The 22,912-nt window shown below is 39.7% G+C and overlaps 2 protein-coding genes across 3 annotated transcripts; one reads left to right on the plus strand and one right to left on the minus strand.

Moving 5' to 3' along the window:
* Window positions 1–3,204: 3,204 nt before the first annotated feature.
* On the minus strand, window positions 3,205–8,072 carry lg12h9orf85 (linkage group 12 C9orf85 homolog). Its single transcript, XM_004544337.4, has 4 exons — window positions 7,892–8,072; window positions 6,904–7,010; window positions 5,419–5,532; window positions 3,205–4,012 (listed from the first exon to the last, which is right to left on the minus strand). Exons 1-4 carry the CDS (start codon window positions 7,991–7,993, stop codon window positions 3,769–3,771), a joined length of 567 nt encoding a protein of 188 aa, XP_004544394.2. The 5' UTR covers window positions 7,994–8,072; the 3' UTR covers window positions 3,205–3,768.
* A 323-nt stretch (window positions 8,073–8,395) lies between these two features.
* On the plus strand, window positions 8,396–22,187 carry abhd17b (abhydrolase domain containing 17B, depalmitoylase). Of its 2 annotated transcripts, XM_024804581.2 has the most exons (5): window positions 8,396–8,547; window positions 8,672–8,972; window positions 10,081–10,557; window positions 19,102–19,281; window positions 19,819–22,187. In XM_024804581.2, exons 3-5 carry the CDS (start codon window positions 10,091–10,093, stop codon window positions 20,036–20,038), a joined length of 867 nt encoding a protein of 288 aa, XP_024660349.1. In that variant the 5' UTR covers window positions 8,396–8,547; window positions 8,672–8,972; window positions 10,081–10,090; the 3' UTR covers window positions 20,039–22,187. The 2 variants fall into 2 exon arrangements, with proteins under 2 accessions (XP_024660349.1, XP_024660348.1); XM_024804580.2 differs by having other exon boundaries at window positions 8,433–8,972.
* The last annotated feature ends 725 nt before the right edge of the window (window positions 22,188–22,912 follow it).

Consider the following 22,912-nt stretch of genomic DNA (forward strand, 5'->3'; position numbering starts at 1 on the left):
AAACTTGAATTTATTATAGATTTTCAAAAGTACACATACAGGCTCAATTATACATACATCCCCACAAATATTTGGTCAAACGTCATTTAGTAAGTTGCATCTCACCTAGATGCTTTTTGGTAGCCATCAATAAATATCTGGCATAATTCTGGTTGAAGACTTGATCACTCCTCTTGACAGAGTACATTTAAATTGGTTGGTTTCCTGGCACAGACTCAGCTTTTAGGCATAGTCCATACTTTTTCAATAGAGTTGAGTTCGAGACTTTGGGAAGGCCATTCCAGAAGTTTAATGTTAGCCTGCTTTATCCATTTTCAAAACCAAGCTTGACGTGTGCTTGGGGTCACTGTCCTCCTTCTTCATTATTCAATTCACTTTGTGCAACATACGGTACAGCCGATACCAAAACGGCCCAGGAGCATGACACTACTACCACCATGCTTGACAGCTGGTACAGTATTTTTACGTTTGAAAGCCTCACCTTTACGGCTCCAAACATTTCTTTTGTCATTGTGGCCAGACAGTTAAATCTTTGTCTCATCTGGACAACATACCATGACTTTCATGCCTATGATGGGTGGATGCAAGCTTCTGACCACATCCGTAACGCAGAGGATTAAAAAGTGGATCTATGTGTTCTTTATTATGCACGAAAGTATCTGAACTATCCCTTCTTTTATATATAAACATACAAAAAATGTGGTTTAAATAATATAGGATATGACCCGTTACTCTTTTCCACTGTAGTTTGCCCATGTTTGACAAAGGCTGTAGAGGCTTTGCTCCCATTAAACATTTACTACTGTTTTCTCAATACCAAGGTAATAAGCAACTGGTTATTGAAAATTATAAAGCATTAATAAGGTAAATAAAAAGTAAAAGTAGGTAATATATTAGTAATAATATCAAAAATATTTTGCTAAACTATAGATTTCTATTTATAATTTGCAAGACAATTATAATAACATGTGTCAGGGTCCTGGGTCTGAGCGACCCAGGATCCCTGAACAGTTATGAATTATATTATTATTATTGTATGTTTATTTGGTGTTGCTGTCCTTCTCCCTGTTTGCGTGTGTGTGTGTATATGTATATGTGTTTCGGCGGGCGCCTTCTGGCCTGGTGGGTGTGGCCCTGCTGACGGTCTGGCCACACCCGAAGCCACACACCTGCTGCTGATCAGGCCTTGTCGGGGGAGCTACTTAGGAGAGTCTTGGAGCTCCCAACGACGCGGGATCATTCCATTAGACTCCACGAGAGGTGTGGAGTGCCAGACAGCAGCCATCATGGGGAGTGCTGAGACAGGGGAGCGGAGAGCACAAACACTGGGAGAAGACACGACACGGGAGTCTGGGGAAAGCACGGGGATTTATTGTTGTTTAGTTTCATACACTGTAAATAAACGCACTGTTTACACACAGAGCACCGCGCCTGGGTCCTCCTTCCCTACACCCCCACGGTCTGCTAGCCAGACGGTGACAACATGACATGTGAGGCAACAACAGATCGGTTAACAGTATAAAAATATTAGATGTTACACCTTCAAAAACACATATTCAATTTCTCTTCCTTTATTAATACAGCCACTTCTTTGTGGAGTTTATGTGTGGCAACCTTGAACTGGCATTGTTGGTTTGCACTGCATTAAACTTAAATGAAAATCAGCGGGTCTCATGATGATGCTGTTACCTCATCCAGTTATTAATGTATTTCTGGAAGCTCTTTAGTTGGAAAAAATTATGTGTCAGCATCAAATTAGGCTTTTTTTTTTTTTTTTTATTCTCAGTCATGAGTATATAAGCAGAACAAAGGCATGTGACACAAATTTTCCAGGGAACCCTTGGAGCCCAGTGATGTGGTCACCCACTCTTGTCCTTTATTACAATGACTCATTTTTTAATGAGGAATTAGTATTTGAAACATCACCACGTGCTTTTAAATGTATGAAGCCCACATGATAAATTACAACACATGTTAATTTTAGATGATGCCAGCACGCACAAAAAGACCTGCTTTCAAGTAACTCCAGGTTATTCAGTAACGGAAAGTCGGCTTAAAGATTTCACACTACAGAAACAAAATGAGTGTATGTGTAACAGTTCTCATCAAACAAACTTACGAGCCTTTTTGTTAATGCAACCACTCGTTAAGACAAATATCTACCCAGCCAATCACATTACACCAACTCAGTTAGGCATGTAGACGTGGTCAAGACAACTTGCTGACGTTCAAACCGAGCATTAGAAACGGAAAGAACGTCGATTTAAGCGACTCTGAACATGGCATGGTTGTTGGTCCCAGATAGGCTGGTCTGAGTGTTCCAGAAACTACTGATCTGCTGGGATTTTCCTGCAAAACCAATCAGATAGGAAGGCAACAAATAACAATTTATTACAACCTGAGGTATGCAGAAGGACATCTCTGAACGCATAACATGTTCAACCTTGAAACAGATGGTCTACAGCAATAGAAGTCCACACCCAGTGCCTGTAAAAACAGGACACTGAGGATATAAATTGCTTAGAGCCGCCAAAATTGAACAATAGAAGATTGGAAAAATGTTCCCTTGTTTGATGATTCATTTCTTCTGCAACATTCAGACAGTAGGGTGATACTTGGCACAGACAATATGAAAGCATGCAACCATTCTGCCTTAGATCAACATTTCTGGTCGTTGTTGGTGTAACAGAGGTATCTTTTTGGCATACTATGTTTTGGCAAATGACGAGTTCACTGCACTCAAATTGGCTTAACTTATCAGCAGATTTCAATCCCGTAGAGCAGCTCTGGGATGTGGTGAAACGGGAGATTCATCACATAGATTTGTAGCTGAAAAATCTGCAGCCATCAGGCCAGTATGGACCAAAATCTTTGGGGAATGTTTCCAGCGTAAGGGGTCCAACTCAGTGCTGACGAGATATACGTAATAAAGTGTCTCATGAGTGTATGTACAAAAAGCAGATGACACTGGTGAATGTTTGTATAGAATATGATAAATGTTTAAATGTGTAGTAGAGGTTCTAGCTTTCCTCACACCAAGAGCCTTTCATAATTTGTGAGTTTACTAATGTGAGTTGTAATCAAAATGTTCAAGATATCCTCCTTTCAAATTCAGCAACATCAAGATTTTCAGTGTTTCTAAAGTTAGTCTGAGGAAAAACTGCTGTATTACATTTATGTGATTGTACATTTTAGAAGAATCAGTGATATTCTGAAGATTTTAATATTTAAACACAAATAAAACAAAAGAAAATCAAATAAAAAACGGCAATAATTGGTGCTACTTAACTAAAAACATATACAGTGCGTCTTGGATACATTTCAGTTTATGATAGCCAAACCTATAAACATCAACAGCCAAAATATTAGGAACATCTCTCGGTGTACTAACTGCTCAGCAGCGGCATAAAGCTGAACACTGCAAACACATTACTAACCAGTGTGATTTATTGCAAAATGTTTGCAAAATGCATGAAAGGCTATAAAACATTATTTATGGCAGTTTAAACAATTTACAGAACTAAAGATTCTTTAGAAAGTACACCGACTCAGTTAAAAAGACAAATTACGTTGCTCCCTCTGATGTCATCTGGCAGTTTTTGTGCATTTCACCACCTGACTTCCTTTTTCATGCTCTGCATTCAAGCAGGCAGCATCGGCTTATTGCCATATATTAATCTAAGAGAGCTTCTGCAACAAACCCGATACTGTATTTTGCCCCAAAAAATCCCATTTGTTACACAGGTTTGAAAAGAACTCTTATTGTGTTTAATCTTCAATATTGATTGGCGACAGGTCCGGCAGCACAGCAGATTTTCTCTGTGGCTTTTTTGCTGCAGAGTCCTCGTCTAAATCTTTATCTTCCTCCTCTTCACAGTCATCAAAGTCATCTTCATCATCATCATAATCATCATCACTGTCCAAACCATCCATGTCTGTCTTCCTTCGTCGACATCCCTTCTTTCTCTGTTCATCAACTTCTTGCTCGTTTTGCTCCAGATGTGAGTTCACCCTACACGGTGAAGAAAAAAGACATAAGAACTGTTGTTTAACTTTGCACCAACAATCCAAATCTTCCAGTATTGCGTTGTCACAAAGTCAGTAACTCAACAAGCTACAGGAAATTACCTTTCCTTAATTAACACTTAGTGGAAGCATTTAGATGCCAAAAGCAATGCTTAAAAATATGAGAAGCCCATGAAATGATGTTCAGGGTCAAGTATTGGCTACAATGTATCTTATTCTCCACAAGGTGGCAGACTTACAGTAGTTACAGTATTATGTGTATGTGCTTGTCAGTGATAAAAGATGAAAATACATTTGCTTAAACCACTTCGGTGTTATCCCGTCTCTTTAGGAATCTAACACATGTAGAAACTCCTGTAATTCATGTTCGTTTTAAAAACTTGTTGCCAGTGTGAAAGGAAAAAAAATAAACTGGTGTCATCAAATTTGATTTTCTCAGAACATTGAAAATTGAAAGCTCTTCTTTGGATGTCAGCTGCCTTTTCTCTGACAAGATGATCCCACACAGCTTGATTGATGATTTGAACCAAAAACTTTGGTTTCATCACTCCATCAGACCCGTTGCCACTGATTTTCAGTCCAGTTTTTGTGTAATGCGGCATACCTCAGCCTTTCCTTATTCCTTAAGAATGGCTTTTTGACAACCACCCTTCCACTGAGAGCATTTGTAATGACGCCTCAGTGAACACAACAGATGCATCTCACAGGTCCTGTGTCAGATCTTTGCTGAATTTTTTTCCCCATTTCTTAAGAACATCATTTTTAGATACTGTTCATCTGCTGTAGATATTTTTTTGTTTTTAGGCCTGGCACTTCTTCTTTTGTTTAATTTCGTCAAATTTCTTTGCAGACATACTGCACACCATATGCAAGATTTTTTGGGTTTTTTTCTTTTGGCTGTCAGTTTTCTCTTTGGCACTTTCAAAGCTTCAGCTAAGGAAATGGGAACAAAACGCCTAAACATACAATTTGTTGCTTGTTGAATATCTGTTAAATGGAGATGTGACACTGGTTTATTCCTTTGAGTTAGCAGTGTTTTTTTGTTTTTTGTTTTTTTTTGGGGGGGGGGGGGGGGGGGGGGGGGGTTAAGCTTGAATGATTCATAGGTCAGTATTAAGTGGCTTAACAAAGAAAAAATCCTAAAAAAAAAATGCTCAGGTACAAGGACTGAACTGGAAATGAGTGGACAAAGCAGCCAATGCTCAAAGAAAAACTATGAAAGACTTTCTGAAAGCCTGAGGAACTATTGCTCAAGACCTTTTTTAAACAGGTTTTGAGCGGAGGACAAAGCTCTGGCACCTTGGAAGCAAAATATGAAGAAATGATGGGTGAGTTCGTACTTTGTACATTAATGTATATAAGGACAAAACACACGCAAACTTATCCTCTTACGGAATAACAATCTCCTCCTTCTTCCCACACTTGCAGCAGATCTCTTGCTGAAGAGAGCAGGGCTTACAAATGATGTGATACGCATCTTTTATTGTCTTTTGGGAGCACTTGACACTGCAAAAAAAACAATCAGTTATTAAGACCAATGTATTTAACTTGCCACTTAAAACAATATATCCATGTGTTGGGAAAATTCTTCTAAGCAGTGGAGATAAAATATTTAGTGGCTAATTTTCAAAGTCTGCCACTATGAAAAAATGAGATGGCTAAAATCATGCACGATATGAAATAAGCAAAGAATGTTTGTGGTGTAGTTTCATTTTTTGCACAGGTAAAAAAAAGAAGCTGATAAACTGAAATAGGGCTGCCACGATTAGTCGACTAGTCACGATTACGTCGACTATCAAAATCGTCGACGACTGATTTAATAGTCGACGTGTCGTTTGAAGCTTTGTAAGATCCTGAAAGACGCAGGAATAAGTAGCAGGATTTAAGAGTGTAATAACAGACTGAAACAGAAGATGGCAGCACTGCATGTACAAGGATGCCAACTGCCGTTAAACCCCGAAGAAGAAGAAGCTGTGTCCCAGAATTCATAGCGCGGCCCAGCTCAGTTTCCAACAATGGTGGCAGCTAGTTGGTTTTACTCTTATTATTCTTTCTGGGTCACAAAATAAATGTTTAACATATTTTCAGGCGAGAATGTAGCTGTGTAAACCTCAAATATCTGCTCAGTTTATCAAGACACCACATATTTTCAAAAGTGCTCCGACGTTTTCAGAGACGTCTGTTACCCACTAGCTCGATAGCTAGCCGGAGGCTAGGCTAGGCTAACTAGAGCCGTGAGAACACCGGACTCCCGGCAAATCGTTTTCAAACCCACCGCCGTCTTTCGCTACTCAGGTTAAATATATATATAAGTCACTTAGATAACTTCAAAATGTTATTGTTTGGCTTTTTTTAGTATTTTATTTGTTCCTGAGTAAATCGGTTTGGCTGAGATTAAAGTTTTTACACAGCTGAATAAAAGTCAAGCAGACAGCTGATTATCAGAAGTGTGAGATGCTCAAGAATTTACTCCGGTGTCCTGTTATATTTTAGATAGCAAGGAGTTTATTAAACCACAACAATCTGCAGATTTCATTAAAATTTAATAAACTATCATCTTGTCTTTATTTTTAGTTAGCACATACCTTAAACACTTAAAGCTGTAAGCTAATGATAGTTATATAAGAGCAGATGCTGCTGGTGCAATAAGATGTATGTCCAATGGATGATGATCTGATTAGTCGACTAATCGCAAAAATAATCAGTGACTAGTCGACTATCAAAATAATCGTTTGTGGCAGCCCTAAACTGAAATAAACTCTTCAATTCACCGACTGCTTTGTTGTTACTTGATGTGCATTTTCATGAGCAGCTGTAAGAATTTGCCCCTAGCCCTGCGTACTGAAATCAAAGTCTGCAATACTTATGTATACTTACCATTTTCTAGGCTGTGTTAGCGGCTTGTATTTGTTGTACTTAACTTTCCACTCAAGAACACCTTTACAGCGTTGACAAAGCCCATCATGGATCTTTGAATTTGCCTTCTACAATTGAGATTAGAGAAGCAAAGACAATAGAGATGTTCAAATATTATGTGTGTTTAACAAAGCAAGAGCTATAAACAAGTTTTCACAGGAAATGATTTATCACTGGCAGAAATGACAGGAAGAAAAAAGTACAAACTCCCTACAGTCTCAGCCTTTCTCAAATAAATGAATATTGTGAATAAGTTTAACTTTCCTTAATTAACACTTATTGGAAGCATTAATTAAGCAATAAGACCACTCTGTCTCAAATCACCATTCTGTTTGAAGATTTACCTACAAATTTTGTTGTGCATAGTTAGCTTATATAATCGTTTCTGTACAAGTATAGCTACACACACACAACTTTATTATTATTTTTTTGCACTATGGTAAAATGACGTGACACACGAGTATCTCAAAAACTATTAAAGATAAAAGTCAGAAACTTTCACTAGCCTTTCTTACTTTCTTACCATGTATCAGAATGTATTGACTAGTTATAACATAGAAAAACTAAGAATAATAAAATAAAATAATAAATTCAAGACTCATTCAAGAACGCTAATAAAAACTTCACATTGAAGTCTTCAGACTATTCAGGTAATTTCTGAACATTTATTAGATATAATTGTGTTTCACAATAATGCAAAATTAAACACACAGAATACTTTTCGAAATTAAATTCATGGTAGGACACCTCAAGTTTTCAAATATCTTGAAAAGTATTTGATACACGAAGAAAAAAAATTCACAGCACACACACGTCCAAACTTTGGACCATAAAACCTTTAGAAAAATCTGAAATGGGCTAGCCGAAAATATTCTGAAGATTGATAAAATGGCCCAAATGCAAAATGCAATACAAGGCTAAATAACTTAGCTCAGCAAAGCTGACACACCTTCACTTGTGTAGTCGCTCCGTACTTGTCGTTTTTAAACGCAGTTGTGTTTTGATGCTTCTGGCCCCGCGATCGAGATGTATTACCTCTCTGAGAACTCATGTTATTAAACCTTTTTAGCCACACACGTTACACAGATACACAAACTAAGCACCATACCGCCGAGCAAGAGCACTAACCCGGAAGAAGTAAGAACGCGTCATGAAACGTCATTGAGAACTACGTAAAAAAAGGAAAGAAAAATGTGTTATTTTAATAAACAGTATATTTCATGTATGTATTTATTTTTTTAAAGTCAGAATTTCTTTTTACATTTACAAACACACTTAATAAATTATAGCTTGTCAATGACATCACCGACTAGAACTAGAAACACCTTTGTGGACGCTGATTGGACGATGCCTTCCAATAGTAATTTCTGATTGGTTGTCAATCCTAAAAAACTTAAATCCTCAGACTGCGGCGTCTAGAAGGACCGCCCATAAACATCAAAGTCATTGGGGGGGTCGTTTTGTCGACCTCTTTTCCCATTGGTCCACAGAGCTGTCAATGAACGCCTCTTTTTCCTCAAGCCAAGATAACAAGCAGGGCTGGGCGATATTCACAACGAAAGCAGTGATGTTTCGGTGGCAGGTGATACTGCTGTGAATTGTTTGGTAAGCTGCACGGACACGTCTGCTAGATTTGAGTGAATTTTAAACTGTTATCTTTCCTATCAGCTTCACTGCTGTGCTTTAGAAACTTGAACGTTTCGAATGAGTCGATGTCGTTATCGTCCAGGACCGTATGTTGAGAAAACCGAAAGGAGGGAAAATAAAGGAAACGACAGTTCAGAAGACTGTGTGGTCCGGAGAACGAAGCTGCCAGCTAATACTAATTAAAGAAGGATAATACACACTCAAACTGACATCGCTAACCGAGGATAATCTGGCCAAGGATAACCTCGACAAGCTCTAGGTGTCGAGAAGATAAGTTAGTTGGCTTGGTGCGAAGATATCTCAAGACTGCGGTGACGTCTACCTAGTACTATCACCTTTAAACACAGAAAGAAAACCAAAACAAACCCCCAGCCGCCGTCCAGGTAAGCTTTCTTTGGAATATATGTACACTTGGTACACCATACTTTGCAGCTAATTGTAGCTGCTAGAAACGAAACCCTCACAAATAGCCTGGTGTAACTGTAATCTCTGTGAACACATTGCTACATCCACCACCATTTTACAGTAAATCGCCGCGGGGCTCCGTTTAGCCTCTGCTTGGAATGGACTTTGTGGTAAGAATGTAGGAAGCAAATAGGCTCCATTGTCGTCCCCATCCTCAGTCATCCCTGACACAGCCGTTTATTTACCCACGTATCATACAGACAGTTCAGCTGAGTTAAAAATCAGCAGCGTGTGAGTAAGATTAATCAAGTAATTTCCAGCAGCTGTTTAGCGTCGTTTCTTTAGACTGATCTAAGCAAATCAGTTGCAAGATTTATGAATATATCAGACAGAAATGTCCATCTATGAAGCTGCTAAGTGCTGTGGCTGGTCAGAGGAGCTATCGCCAAAGGAAAGAGGAAAGGTAATCCATATAACACATTGTCATAATCTGATATTAGTGAGCATTTTTTTCCCCCCTGCTTGGTTAAAGAGTCACATTACAAAGCAGCATGACTGGCTAAGATAACTTGGAGATTTGCCTCCAGCTGCCATATGTTTTACCAAAAAGGAGCTGTGCTGACATCACTGCTGCAGTTTCATAGTAGCTAGAATATCTTAAGAGGTAACCTAAGGTAGGGGTCCAGGTGCAGGGAGAGACAAAAAAGCCTTTCAAGTTAATTCTCTGAGTGACTGTGAAGCCTCAGGGTAGACATGGAGAGAAAAATCACTCGGCTAGGGTCATCTCCCTTTAAAATCCTGTCTCGAGAGAGCTCTGCATTTTAGAGAGAGAGGGAGATTGTTTAGTGTAATAATAAAAAATAAAATTTTAAAAATGACAGCAGCCTGGCTCAAGCCCCTCGTCCAAGAAATCCCCTGCTTTGCTTAACAGATATAGTTGTATATGTAGAAAAACCTAATTTCGAAACTCTGGCAGAGATTTGCTTTTGTAGCATCTTTCTTGTGGGATGCATTGGCATATCGGTGTGTTTTCTTCCTCACTATGGGATATTTCTATTTTAATCCTTTTGGTTCTCTCTGTTGCAGCACTTTGAGGATGAACCACTTATCGCTCAGTGAGCTATGTTGCCTGTTCTGCTGTCCACCGTGCCCCAGCAAGATCGCCTCAAAGCTGGCCTTTCTACCCCCTGAGCCGACCTACAGCCTCATGTGTGATGACAGTGGCAGCCGATGGACGCTGCACCTCTCCGAGCGTGCTGACTGGCAGTACTCGGCCCGTGAGAAGGAGGCCATCGAGTGTTTCATGACACGCACCTCAAGAGGGAGCCGCATTGCCTGCATGTTTGTCCGCTGCTCACCCAGCGCCCGGTATACTCTGTTGTTCTCCCACGGTAATGCAGTGGACTTGGGCCAGATGAGCAGCTTCTACATTGGCCTCGGTTCACGGATCAACTGCAACGTTTTTTCCTACGACTACTCTGGTTATGGGGCCAGCTCTGGGAAGCCTTCGGAGAAGAACCTGTACGCTGATGTAGATGCTGCCTGGCAGGCGCTCCGATCACGGTAATGAAGCGTTATAATGGATGGATAAGTAATATAAAATGACGTGATATTAAAACAACTGAGCAGTATGCAGAATCCTGTAAGAGACTTATTTGTGAATGCACAAGACTCCTGCAGTCACTCAAAACCTGTTTATTAGGATGTGATAGGATGTGATAGCATGGAGAAATGAACCTAAATGGCCGTTTAGATGACTCATGACAAACAAGGAGTTAAACCCGATGAACTTTAGGGAAAAGTAAAGTTCCCACAGTACTTGAAATGATTGGATTTTTATTTTATTTTTTTTAAATTAGAGTATCTGAAGGGGAAAGTGAAGTGACATAACACAAAAAACTGTAAGGAATATGGTTATAAAAAAAAAAAAAAAAAAAAAAAAATCTCCTACAGTGTGTGTGGTGGTAATATTTAAAGCCTTATTAGTCATATTAATAGCAGGTCCCTGTTTTATGTCTTGGTTGGCAGCTTTGTATTGCTAACAGGAATATTATGAATAACAACAGTGTCAACCTGTGTTTCTGGCATGCTGTAGAAATATGGGGGCATTTTAGAAAGTGTTAAATGATGAGGATTAGTGAAGGAAATGATGATTTAGATGGAAAAGGGCAAAAATGAGAAGATGTGAACTTCTGAAGGTGCTGGGGGCGGAGGGATGACTACTTAACAGAACTTCACAAAATCATGAGGGAAGATGATGAGGAATGGCTTAGTGGGGATGACATGATGTTCTTGTAGGCGAAGAAACGTGGGTTCTGTGATTACGCTGCGCCCCCTCCTCCAATAATATGTAGGTGTGAGCGGTTGCTCTGCTACATGTTTGTACAGGTGACTAATTATTGGCTGATTGGAAACTGGTATTTATGTTTTCCCAGTTGATGATAACCTACTTGTTCAGGACTTTCTGTTATCTTATTGTGGTTTCAAAGTGCACACGACCCAGCAGGAATTCAGTTTGCAGTTGAAGTCTTGTTCTATTACACTTCGATAGTTATTTTTAAAGAATCAAACTTCTTAGTAATTGGTTTATGAAAGACTCTGTATAAAGAACTCGTTCTCTGCATCACTTGTATCTGGTCCTCATGCTCATGAATAGTTTGTTACTGCAGGTGTGAACTCTTGTTCAGCTTCAGTTCCTTCCCCCAGATAAGGTCGTCTTACATGTAAGCAGTGCTTATCAGTTTGTCTAACGCTGTGGCCTTCACTTCCTTCCATTTGTGTTTAAGGACGTCTGCTTATTGTCTCCAACCATCTCGTCATCTCCTTCTTTTGTCCTTTGTGTCACCACATTGTGCTTAAAGTCTGTAGGTTTGCCAGTAGAGTGCCTGTACTGAAAACCCACAAACAAAACATAAGTAGAACTGAAACGTAAACAGAATTCATCAGTCGCTTTTCAGATTATTGAATCAAAGCCCAAAATACTTGTTAGTTCCCGCTCCTAAGATATTTTGGGGGAAGTGGATGAAGGTAGATCTTTGATCTGGGGAATCTGTGGTAGACCTATTTCACTGTGTTCCTGATATTTTACACAACAGCTAGCTGGAACGTATTTAGGGGGGGGGGTGAATTAAAAATGAAAATAATTTTTAGTTGAAGCTCTACCTATACATGCAGGGTAGAAGCAAGAAAGCAAACATCAACCTGCTGCGATGAAACAGGATGTGGAGGGTGTGTGTGTGTGTGTGAGTACTATGTCCATTATATCTGTGAGTTCTTGTTTTGGGAGAAGGGAAAGATAAAATTTCATCCAGTAAGACTGCTTGTCTGTATGTTTCCTGCTGGAAGACAAATTACTAAGAGAGCAGATGGGGAGACTTCAGAAGTGTTAAAAATGCTGGAAGAGAGGAGACAAAATGATCGAGATCAGCCTTTGGGGGGGGAAAAAAAAAAAGCTGTTCTTTAAGTGTGGAGTGTTCCTCCTGTGTTATTGCTAGTGTGGGAGTATGTTCTTTCTGTACTAAATGAAGGTTTTGGCACTGCAGAGCTTTAAAGTGCTGATAACACTGCTAAGAGCCACTGACAACAAATCTTACAGTTTATTAGCTGCTGACTTTTGATGTGAACCTCCCCAAGCACTTTCACAGAATCTAATGAATGGGCTTCTGTAAATAAGGACCTCTTATATAAGGAAGCTACAGAGTTTAACTAGAAAATTGACGGTAAGGCTTTTGCATTTAAGAAGCAAGCCACTGCTGTAAAGATGAAAAAGAACCTGCTTTTCTGGTGGTTAAAAGTCACATGTCTGTAGGTATAGGCTTGATTGTTTTCTTTTCTCATCACCCGTTCGAAACCACACTCCTGGAATGACCTGATTGCTTGTCCCTGCTTTTTTTTTTTTTTTTTTTTTTTTTTTTTTTTCCCTTCTTTTAAACATCACTAACGACTTCTCCAAGTCAAAATAACAATCTAGTTTACACTGGTAAAACTGCTTGGACTGTAGCTATAATATGCAAAGGCAACATGTTGTCATTAGCTGATTGACTTAAAAGCTAACACTACTCACTCGGCTCCATATTTAACACCTTCAGGCCACTTTAACTTTTTTACACTGCTTGCTACCATCAGGTACGATCACTGAAGCAGGGCATCAAATACAGGTTCTCATGGTTTTGTAGGTTTATTTGGAAGAAATGTCTTTGAGATAAGATGAGCCTTTTAGGAACAAGAATTTGTTTTTTCTTTTCCTGAAGGCCTAACCTTGGGGCTTGACTGCATATCTCGTGCTTTGTAGTCACATGGTTAGCAGTCCCACAGCAGAATTAAACTACGTGACCCATGGGTCTTGCAACAAAGACGAGTTGAACAAGGTTATGACTTGTTTTTTTTTTGTTTTGTTTTGTTTTTTCAGTCCTGTGCTTCATATCAGTGTTTTATTACAGATGCACACATTTGTAATCTGTCCGTCCTAGTAATGGGCAGGTGCTGAGTGTCTGAGAAAGCTTTCTGTACCCGAATGGTCAGCATTTAAGAAAAGGTCATGAGACATCAAGGTATTTTAGAGCTTTAGAATTTAGCTTTTCAATGTGATTCTTAGAAAATCCACTCTCTGCGTACAAGGCAAAACAGATGCAGGACATTAAGTTGTAGTGTTTTTTGTTTTTGTTTTTTTTTTCTCTTCAGTCTAAAGGCCAGTGTAGACACTAGTTGTATTTGTGTCTGTGTGTGTATAGCTACTTTCAGCTGCTTCCTTGTCACATGGGTTCACTGGAGCAGGTAGCATTTAATCTGTATCTTGATAATAACATCAGATGTACCTAGTGTCAAAGTGCATTACCTCAATATCTGATCTCAGTTCTCATTAGTTGGGCAAAGTTGGCTGACTTGTCGACATGGTGTGTCCCACGTCACATGAAGCAACGCTTCTGATTAAGCTTTCATTCTTTCCATTGTTACTCTAACATCACTGCACCTACATGTAGGTCTCTCAAGTTTTCTTGGTTAGCAGGAAGAGTTGGAGTTGGATGACGTTTCACCTTGTGGTAGTAGGAATGTGGTCATACCAGGGTTTTTCCTTGCTTTGCACATGCCTTTGGGGGGTGATCATACGCTAAAGCACACATCTCCTGCGTACATTAAAAGCAACCTAACATTATTTCACAGAAATCAATGTTTTTTATTTTAAGAGGGTGGTTTTTTTTTTTTGTTTTTTTTGGTTGTTTTTTATTTTTTTATTTTATTTTATTTTTTTTAAACAAATGTCTTATTTTTGCTTGAGTAAATGAAACCCGGATGTAAAACCAAAAAAAAAAAAACCCCTCAAACAAACATTGTGATGAAATGCTAATGATTTGATTTTATTAATTTTTTTTTTCCCCAGCTGGTTACAACCCCACTCCTGACTGAAATCAGATTTGGAGCAAACCTGACCACTTACTGTGCTGTCTAGCTGATTGCATCACATTCTGTGTTTACAAATCAGTCTTAAAATTTACAACATTACACACACAAGGCTTTTTTTTTTTTTTTTTTTTTTTTTTTTTTTTTTTTTTTTGCTAAAGCAAATGATGTGCGTCCATTTGAAATTTGTGGTTCCCTTGATCCCTGGATCTCTTGGTTTATAGCCTTGACTGTGTCATTCTCTCCTTAGCTCTGCTCATTTTCCTGTTACGTTTTATATACACATTATGTAAATATTCCCACTATCAGAAATCTAACATCAACACTCTTCCTTTGTTCTGGATGGTAGTATTTGGCTAATGTCAACAAAACCCTTTTTGCTATCTTGTACCATATCAGTTCAGGACTCAGTTCTGCTTTTAGGCCAGTGCTGCAGTACATCAGATTCAATTCTAAGTAACTCGACTTCATATTAATGCTGCGTTGGGCTTTTTTTTTTTTTTTCACAGAAAGATAAAATGACTGACTTTTATGATTTTATTTTTTAATCAACACTTAGGATTACTTGCTTGGTTATCACTGAATTATATTTTGGTAGTTTAACACTCCCTACAGACTTAATTTTGGAAACAAAATTAAGTCTGTAGGGAGTCTTTTACAGTTTTATCAATATTTTAGTCTTTGCATGCAGAATCTTTAGATTGGTTTAAATAAGGTTTCTAGTATATTGGTCTTTCTCTCAGCTGTCTCTGCCTGATCTTGAGGGCTGTGCCAGATTTATAATTGACTGAGTATGTGATGGAGAGTACAATTCAGCCTTTTGACCTCGCTGAACATGAATCGACTAGATGGCATTATCACATCAAAAGGCCTCTCTGCATGGCTTCACATTAGTCGGTTGCCTACATACCTCGTGCTTGTATCTCATGTTAGATCAGGCTTCCAGCTTTTAAGAAGAAATGAGCTCTCAACTCTAGCGGTCTGCGTTTCTTTTCTGACTGAATTTTGAACACTGTAACCTGACACTTTCTCCTTTTCTTGTTTTTCTGCATCCTTCAATGTTTTTTCACTGTATGATTCATCAATGTGCAAATTCACCTCCTCTTGAGTATTCACTTACTCGTGTGGGTTTCACTTTACTGTGTTACTCTGTACTGACAGAGGCCAGCCACCTGTCATTTTGCTGACTGTGTAAGCACAACTACACAGCCTTTGCCACCAAAACACTCCCATGCCTCACTGGATACGGCACGCCTTTCACCTGAGCTGGGAGTGGGTGAGATAATGTGAGTCAGCAGGGTTCTACACGTACATCCTCCAGTATCACACTAGGAGTGTGCTTAATGGATGAATGAAAAAGATTATTTTAGAAGCGATGAAACTATATGTTGTGAAATCAAGTGCCGGAAGAGGGCGAGTAGTTGATGAAGGCCTCTGGTCCAATTCCTTGCTGTATTTGTGTGTTTAAACATGAAGTGGCACTGTATTGTTTTCTTTTGCCTTGGAGGTGAAGGCATGCCAGCAGTCAATCCTACTAGACTAATATTGAGTGGTAGCCTAGCAACCAATGCCTGAGCTTTCAGACTAAGGTGTTTCCACACTGTGGCCAATAAAAACAAACAGGAAACTCACTTCCTCATCAATAATCTTATTGATCCAGGTCGCAAGCACTATCCATCTTCTTGGAAATGAATGGAGGGGAGAAATTCCCAAACATCAGCATGCATCAAGACACGAGGAAGGCAGCTCGATGCTCTTTGTTTGCTTTTCTTACCTTTAAATACCACTAGTTGCTTGGAGACAAGCCGGCTTTATCTATGAAGTAATCTGGGTGGAGTTTGATTTCTCACCTGACTGTTCTCTTCAGCACAGAAACAAACTCTTCTTAATGTCCTCACATACTAATAGATTTAATTCACTTTCACTGACTTCAGTCCACATCACCCCTATGTACTTGTACACAAAGTGTAATAATGGATCATTGAGCATTTCAGTGAAGAATTCCCCTGCTGTAGTGCAGATGGTACTCTAATCTGTGGTTTGGTTTTTTTTTTTTTTTTTTTTTTTTTTTTTTTAATAAATTGCTGTACATATGCGCAGGACTTCCTGAGCATATGTTTGTGATGGTGACGGCTGTGGAAGGAGGATATTTTTGGTCTTCAATGCGCAAGAGGTGGGTGGTCAAGACACACAATAGGGGAATGAGGGAGGACGTGATGCATAATAGAATGGATTTGTGTCAAGGGACTAAATTGAAGGTTTGAGGGATTGGTGCAACTCGGAACCATGGAGCAAGCCGAAAGGCAGTGGAGTGTGGTGTTGGCTGGGACTTAAGCAACTAAATAAAAAGACTAGGAAACAGTCAATGTGTAGTTATCATCTTAAAGGTTCCTTATCCCGGCCAGTGTTTAACATTGTTGCTCCACAGCAAGACGTTCCTGCTTCCTGGTTTGAGGGCTTTTTGTGCAGAGTTTGCATGTGCTAACCCTGTTTGCATGGGCCCTCCCGAGGTACACTGGCTTTCTTCCAAAGTCCAAAGAGGTATATGCTGGGATAACTGGTGATTATAAATGTTACCATTTGAGTAATTGTGAGCATGAATACTATCTCTGTCTGTGTTGGCTCTGCGGTAGGTTCTTCCAGGGTGTTCCCTGCTCTTTGGCCCATTGATAGCTGTTATAGGATCATTGGGTTCATAAGCCTGTATGCCGGTATTAGGATACATAGCAAGGGTAGCTTTCACATCTGTGAGTGCACCATTAATGCTGAACAGTGTACACAGATTTGTATATACATTTTGCTCTTTAAACCAAAGCAACTGTTCTCCTCAGTTCCCAGATGCCTATAGAGAGGAGGTGATACTACTACTACATTTTATATGTGGAAATGATTCTTGTTTGCTGTCTGATTTATTTTTGTTGTCGGAGTTCTAGTGACTAATAATTTTTGAGTGTAAGCAGGTACACAGTTGGTGTCAAGAGTAAAAGACAAATTGCATTTGCTGTAATTCAGTCTTGAAACCATGGCCATCCCATTTACAGACAGTGACTGAAGGATGGAACAAGAAGTCATGGCCCAGTTATTTGCTGGCTACATCAGAAGCCCAAATTAAATGGCCATTGCCCTTGGAGGTTTCTCAGCAGTCCAGCTGAATGATGGGTTTTCAGATTTTTCTAATTTTATTTATTTAATTTTTACCTTCCTTACAGTTTCTTCCTTTTTTTTTTTTTTTTGTTTATTTATTTATTTTATTTGAAGCTAAAGTAACATGCCATAAATAACAGAAGTTGTTGCCAAAAATTCTCATAATCAGGCAATTAGGTTAATATTTAGCATTATATTAGCTTTTAGCTTCTGAGAAATGGCCTTTCTTCAGTAGGGCTACGGGAAGGGGGACGGCAGTTTGATTATAGTGAGTGTTGTTTATTTTTTATTTTTAAGTTTAATAATCCATTCGTCAAATTTGGCAATTTTCAAACTATGGTTCAGTTTCAGGCAAAGGCGCTGCCACATCAGAAAGGGCGCTGTCATTCTTCTACAGTTTTGTACAAAGACTTGACATTTTGTTCTTGTCCTTACAATTCGTCTGTTACCTAAGCAGCTATATTGTGTTGTATAACCAAGATAGGCTTTCATTCCTCGAATTGTGTACATTGCAGTCAGCTGAAAGTCAAGTTGCTTTTAATACTGTAGCATCAGCCTTTGCTAATGCTTTTCCCATGCAGTGCCAACCTTTTCACCCCTATTTATACTGTGTAAAGACCAGCTGATACCAATAAACAGTTCCTATATTGCTGCTCGTGACTGTGTCCAAGCTAGACTTTGCTGCGCCTGTGTGTACATTTCCATATTTAATACATCACCCTGCACTTAAAGTCTGTTACCTTTAATAGCAGCAACACTACATTATTGCAGGTTGTTCTCTTGCAAAGGGTGTAAGTATGTTAATCCATCACAGCGTTTTAAAGCGCTGCTAGACTTTGGTGTTCGTGTAGTCATCAGTGTATTATAGGAGTGCTGCAGAGCTAAGGCTCTAATGCTAGTGTTCATTTGAAGTCCCTAATTTTAATACTAGAGTAGAGCTTTATTTGTCATGTTGTGACTTTACCGTGCAAAATCCAGCAGTGCAGCGGCAGAGACAGCAGCAATGCAGTGTTTTCAGACTAGTTTTCAGGTCGTCAGCAAGAGTGGGTCACGTTCTCTGTAATCAGCTGTGGAATGCCGCTCCCCCCACCTATATTTATTTCTCCCTCACCCTAAATACAGTATCTGTCCCTTTTGCTCTATTTCAGCTTCTTTTGCTCTCACCCCCCCCCCCACCTTCTGAATCACGAGACATTAGGGGTGGTCCTCTTTTTAAGCTGCCCTGAAAAGCAGCACAAAGACAGACTTACTCAGCTATAGCTTGATCACATCTTGGTGTGCTTGTTTTAGGAGTCACTGTAATCACAGAGTCCCTGACATGATGGTTTTACTGATAAGTGTATGAGTAAGCCTCATTTTCTGATAAATAAATGTGGATCCTAAAATAAAGCATTTGCTCTTTTTGTTTTGCCAGCTAAGCTGCTTTGTGTAATTAACTGAAGGCCCAACTGGATGCTTGCCAGTGTCTGGATGAGCACACAAAATGTATCTAGCTACTAGTAGTGTAAATATCCTATTCACGATAAGCAGAGGGTGATGTTCCTGTACTGTTTGTCCTCCTTGTAGGTATGGTATCCGTCCAGAGAATGTGATCGTGTATGGTCAGAGCATTGGCACCGTGCCCTCTGTAGACCTGGCTTCTCGCTATGAGACTGCTGCAGTCATCCTCCACTCCCCGCTCACCTCTGGCATGAGAGTGGCTTTCCCTGACACCAAGAAGACATACTGCTTTGATGCCTTCCCAAAGTGAGTGGACCGTACGGACAGATGGCATATGTGGTAGTCAGGCTAAATCTGCCACACAGTATACACTTAAAGGGCTGCGGCCTCACGTGCATTTAATAACGCAGCACTGTATGAATAAATGTGCCAAGGAAAGCACACAGCTTAGTTGAAAACTGGATTTATTTATAAGACAGCAATTCAGGAAGTAAGTTTTGTTTTTTCTCTTTATGGGCCCCCCCCTTCCTTCCTCCCACCTCTCTTCCTAGTTAAGCACCCAGGAGAGTCCTTAAAAAAGCAGATATTCAATAGCTCCCCCTGGTGTAAAATCAGGAAACTAGCTGTGCTCCTTTTTTCCAGTTAATTATTGTTTTAATTCATTCATTTAGAGAATACTTTTAGTAGCAAGAACATTAACTAAGCCTCCGTTTCCCTTTTTTCTTTCTTGTGTGTGGTTTTTTTTTTTTTTTTTTTTTTAACTTCCCTATTTCTGACATGTTTCCTCTCTTTTTTTTTCTTTCTTGTTTCTTCTCTCCCTCCCCCCCCTCTCTCTCTCCAAAGCATCGACAAGATTTCCAAGGTAACATCACCAGTACTCGTGATCCACGGTACAGAAGACGAGGTCATTGATTTCTCCCACGGGCTGGCACTATATGAACGCTGTCAGCGCCCAGTGGAGCCGCTCTGGGTAGAAGGGGCCGGCCACAACGATGTGGAGCTCTATGGACAGTACCTGGAGAGACTGAAGCAGTTTGTTGCACATGAGCTAGTCAACTTGTAAAGGAGCTGGGGGAAAATGGCGGAGAGGGAAGAAGAGAACACCGCCCCAGATTTAAGGAGAAGCCGAATGATGAATGAGGGGTACAACATTTTATTCTAATTCAACTAGAAGTTGTGTGTTGTACCAACATTTTGATGGTTGACTGCCCATAAATCGGGCTTGCCCACACCGTCTGCTCCACACGCTGCAGCTGTGAAGTACTTTTTTTTTTTTTTTCTTTTTTAAATTTTCTTTCTATCATGTTGAAAATTGCACATTGTGAAATTCTGTGTGTGAATAAAAGGAGAAGCAGACGTGTGCACAGGCAACATACCATGTGTACTTGCCATGTATGACTGTGTATGTGCCACATTTTTGCTGCCTTTTGTGAAGGACATGGTCCACAGAAACTTTTGACAAGCTGTGCTGGACCAGACTCACTCAAATTCAACTGAACTCAGTCTGACTCTACAGACAGATTTGGTCTAACGCACTGCAGTCACCATGAATTCTTCTTTTTTTTCTTTTCTTTTTTTTGAGTACTGTTTCTTATATATTTCTTAACATTCTACTTAATATTGCACGTATCAACTGTCACTGAAGAACTGTACAAGACAAACTGACATATTACCCTTCCGTGTCGGTGTTGCCAAATGTGTAGTATGATACATTGCAGAGATTTAGGAATACAAGGAAGTGTACTTTTACAAATCATGTCTAGAACCATCTCCAAAGCTTCGTTAGTTGTGTGAATCCTCCACTTCTGTTTAGTTTTAAAGTGGTACAGTCTACACAGATACAGCACAAGGCACTGTCAGCAGCTTATTGTATGTAGCCGGTTTAAAGGCCGGGACTGTACGTTGTTAAACAAGGAAGTGTGAGTTATTTCCTCACACTGGAACAGTGCTTACATCAGAGTTTGACTTGAAGTATTGTTGGTATAAGATCAGTTTACTACACTGTAGTTGATGAAATTGATTCTTCTTGACAGAATTAAATGCAGGGCAAGTCTGTCGACAAAATGCCATCTACCTGTTTTGTTTTTTGGATTTTACCCATTTGTCTGTGCAGTAGTTGTCACGAAGCTCTGTGTTGACAGTGTTTTATTTCCTGCCTTTGGATCTGAAGAGGTCAAGTTACATAATGTGCATAGCTACAAATCTCTGGTGTATCTGGATCACATCTTTCTGTCTTGTTTGGGTTGTTTGTTTTTTTTTTTTTTGGGGGGGGTTGTTTGCTTTTTTTGCTGACAATACTGTAATTACTGTGACGGCAGAGGTAAACCACTAAAGCCAATCAGGAATGGTGAACTTTATGAAAACTGCTAGTTTTTCCAGCATTGTCTTAAAAAACAAAAAAGACAATGCTGTGTTTTCAGTCCTCCCATACATTTGAGCTGAACAATCCTCCCTGTGTGTGTGTTGGACAGTGGGTAATGTCAGTGTGAGTGGCTCAACATTGAAGGCCTGTCATGGACAGAAGGTTTTCCTTTTGGTTTGCATGAGATGTTCATTTGCTTTTTAATGCCAAGTGAGGCAAGATGAGCTCTTTTTCAGTGCCCAGACAAGCCAATGTCAACTTGCAGCTGCATGTCACCCATGGCTTCCTCCTGTTTTGTCTTTTGTTTTTGTTTGTTTCCCCCAGTATCTGGGTTGCACTTGAGCCTGTGTTTAGAAAGATGGATCAGAATTTGTTAGTAAATTAAATGAACCAATAAGCTAAAGGGTGCTACTGTAAACCTTCAGGTCTGATTCGTTACAGGTTGAGAAGAAGAAAATGACTCTAGATCAGAACCATCATTTCTCATGATGGTCTGTTATGAAAACAAGTCAATCATGCTTTTCTTTTTTTTACTTTTAATTTGTTTACTGGACTTTTTTTTTTTTTTTTTTTTTTTTTTTTAAATAAACCTGTTCTTTTTACAACCTTTTGTCTTCGATTAACCTATTAACTGTATTTCTTGGTAGTTCTCAAACTATTGATATGATGGAGACTAGGCCAAAATTTTGGCTTTTCAAATGATCTTTGTACTGCTCATCTTGACAAAAGTCATGTCTGGTTTGATTTGATTTTGTATGACATATTTCAATACAAAAAGAAGCTGTATGTAGTAACATTAATAAAGTCATTCTAACATGGATAGACGAAATAAATGGTATTTGACAAACAATCTAATTTGTGCTTGAAATTGTGATCCTGGAGTGAAACCGTGATAAGGATTTTGAATGTTGCATCTGGTTTCTCTGCCCTGCAGTTGGGTCCTGTTTTTTGGCTACAATGGATCCAGCAGACCCGAATCTGCCAAGAAGCATTTTAGGAGGTGATGTGCTAGCTTAATTTCAGTCAGGCCTACTAGCTTGGTGTCTGCTCCATCTCCAGAGCTGACTGGCACCTGGCATTTATCTGCATCTTTGTGCAGCCCAACTCCTCTGCCTCACCCCTCCCCAGCCTCACCCCTGCTTGTTACCCTGGTGGACTCCTGATTGCTGCTGCATCAAGCTTGGCCTGCATCTCTCCTCGATGTCTTGACACGGTCTGTCTTGTCGCCCTCCCTCCTCCATAGTAAGCTCTGACTGATGGCTTTCCAGTTAGCCTCACGATTGAGTCTGCCTCTGGCCTCCAGAGGGGTTTGGTAACCATCTCCTGTCCATCTTATTGGGAGTGTTTCCTTTGCCTGTCTCTCTGGGGTCATCCACCTGCGTGGTTTGGGACATCTGGTATGTCTGTATGTTCAGCAGACCTTCTAAGAAACCCTGCCGGTTACTAGGTCTATCACTGCCTTTCTTAGCTCTTGATGATTTATGTATATATTTATTTGGATTGACTTTGGATTTCCAGTTGTGTAATTCTGTTTTTTCTGTTGTGGGTGGAAATCTACACCCCCACCCCTGGTTC

Source organism: Maylandia zebra, linkage group LG12 (genome assembly GCF_041146795.1).
Source record: "Maylandia zebra isolate NMK-2024a linkage group LG12, Mzebra_GT3a, whole genome shotgun sequence".
Classification (NCBI taxonomy): Eukaryota; Metazoa; Chordata; class Actinopteri; order Cichliformes; family Cichlidae; genus Maylandia; species Maylandia zebra.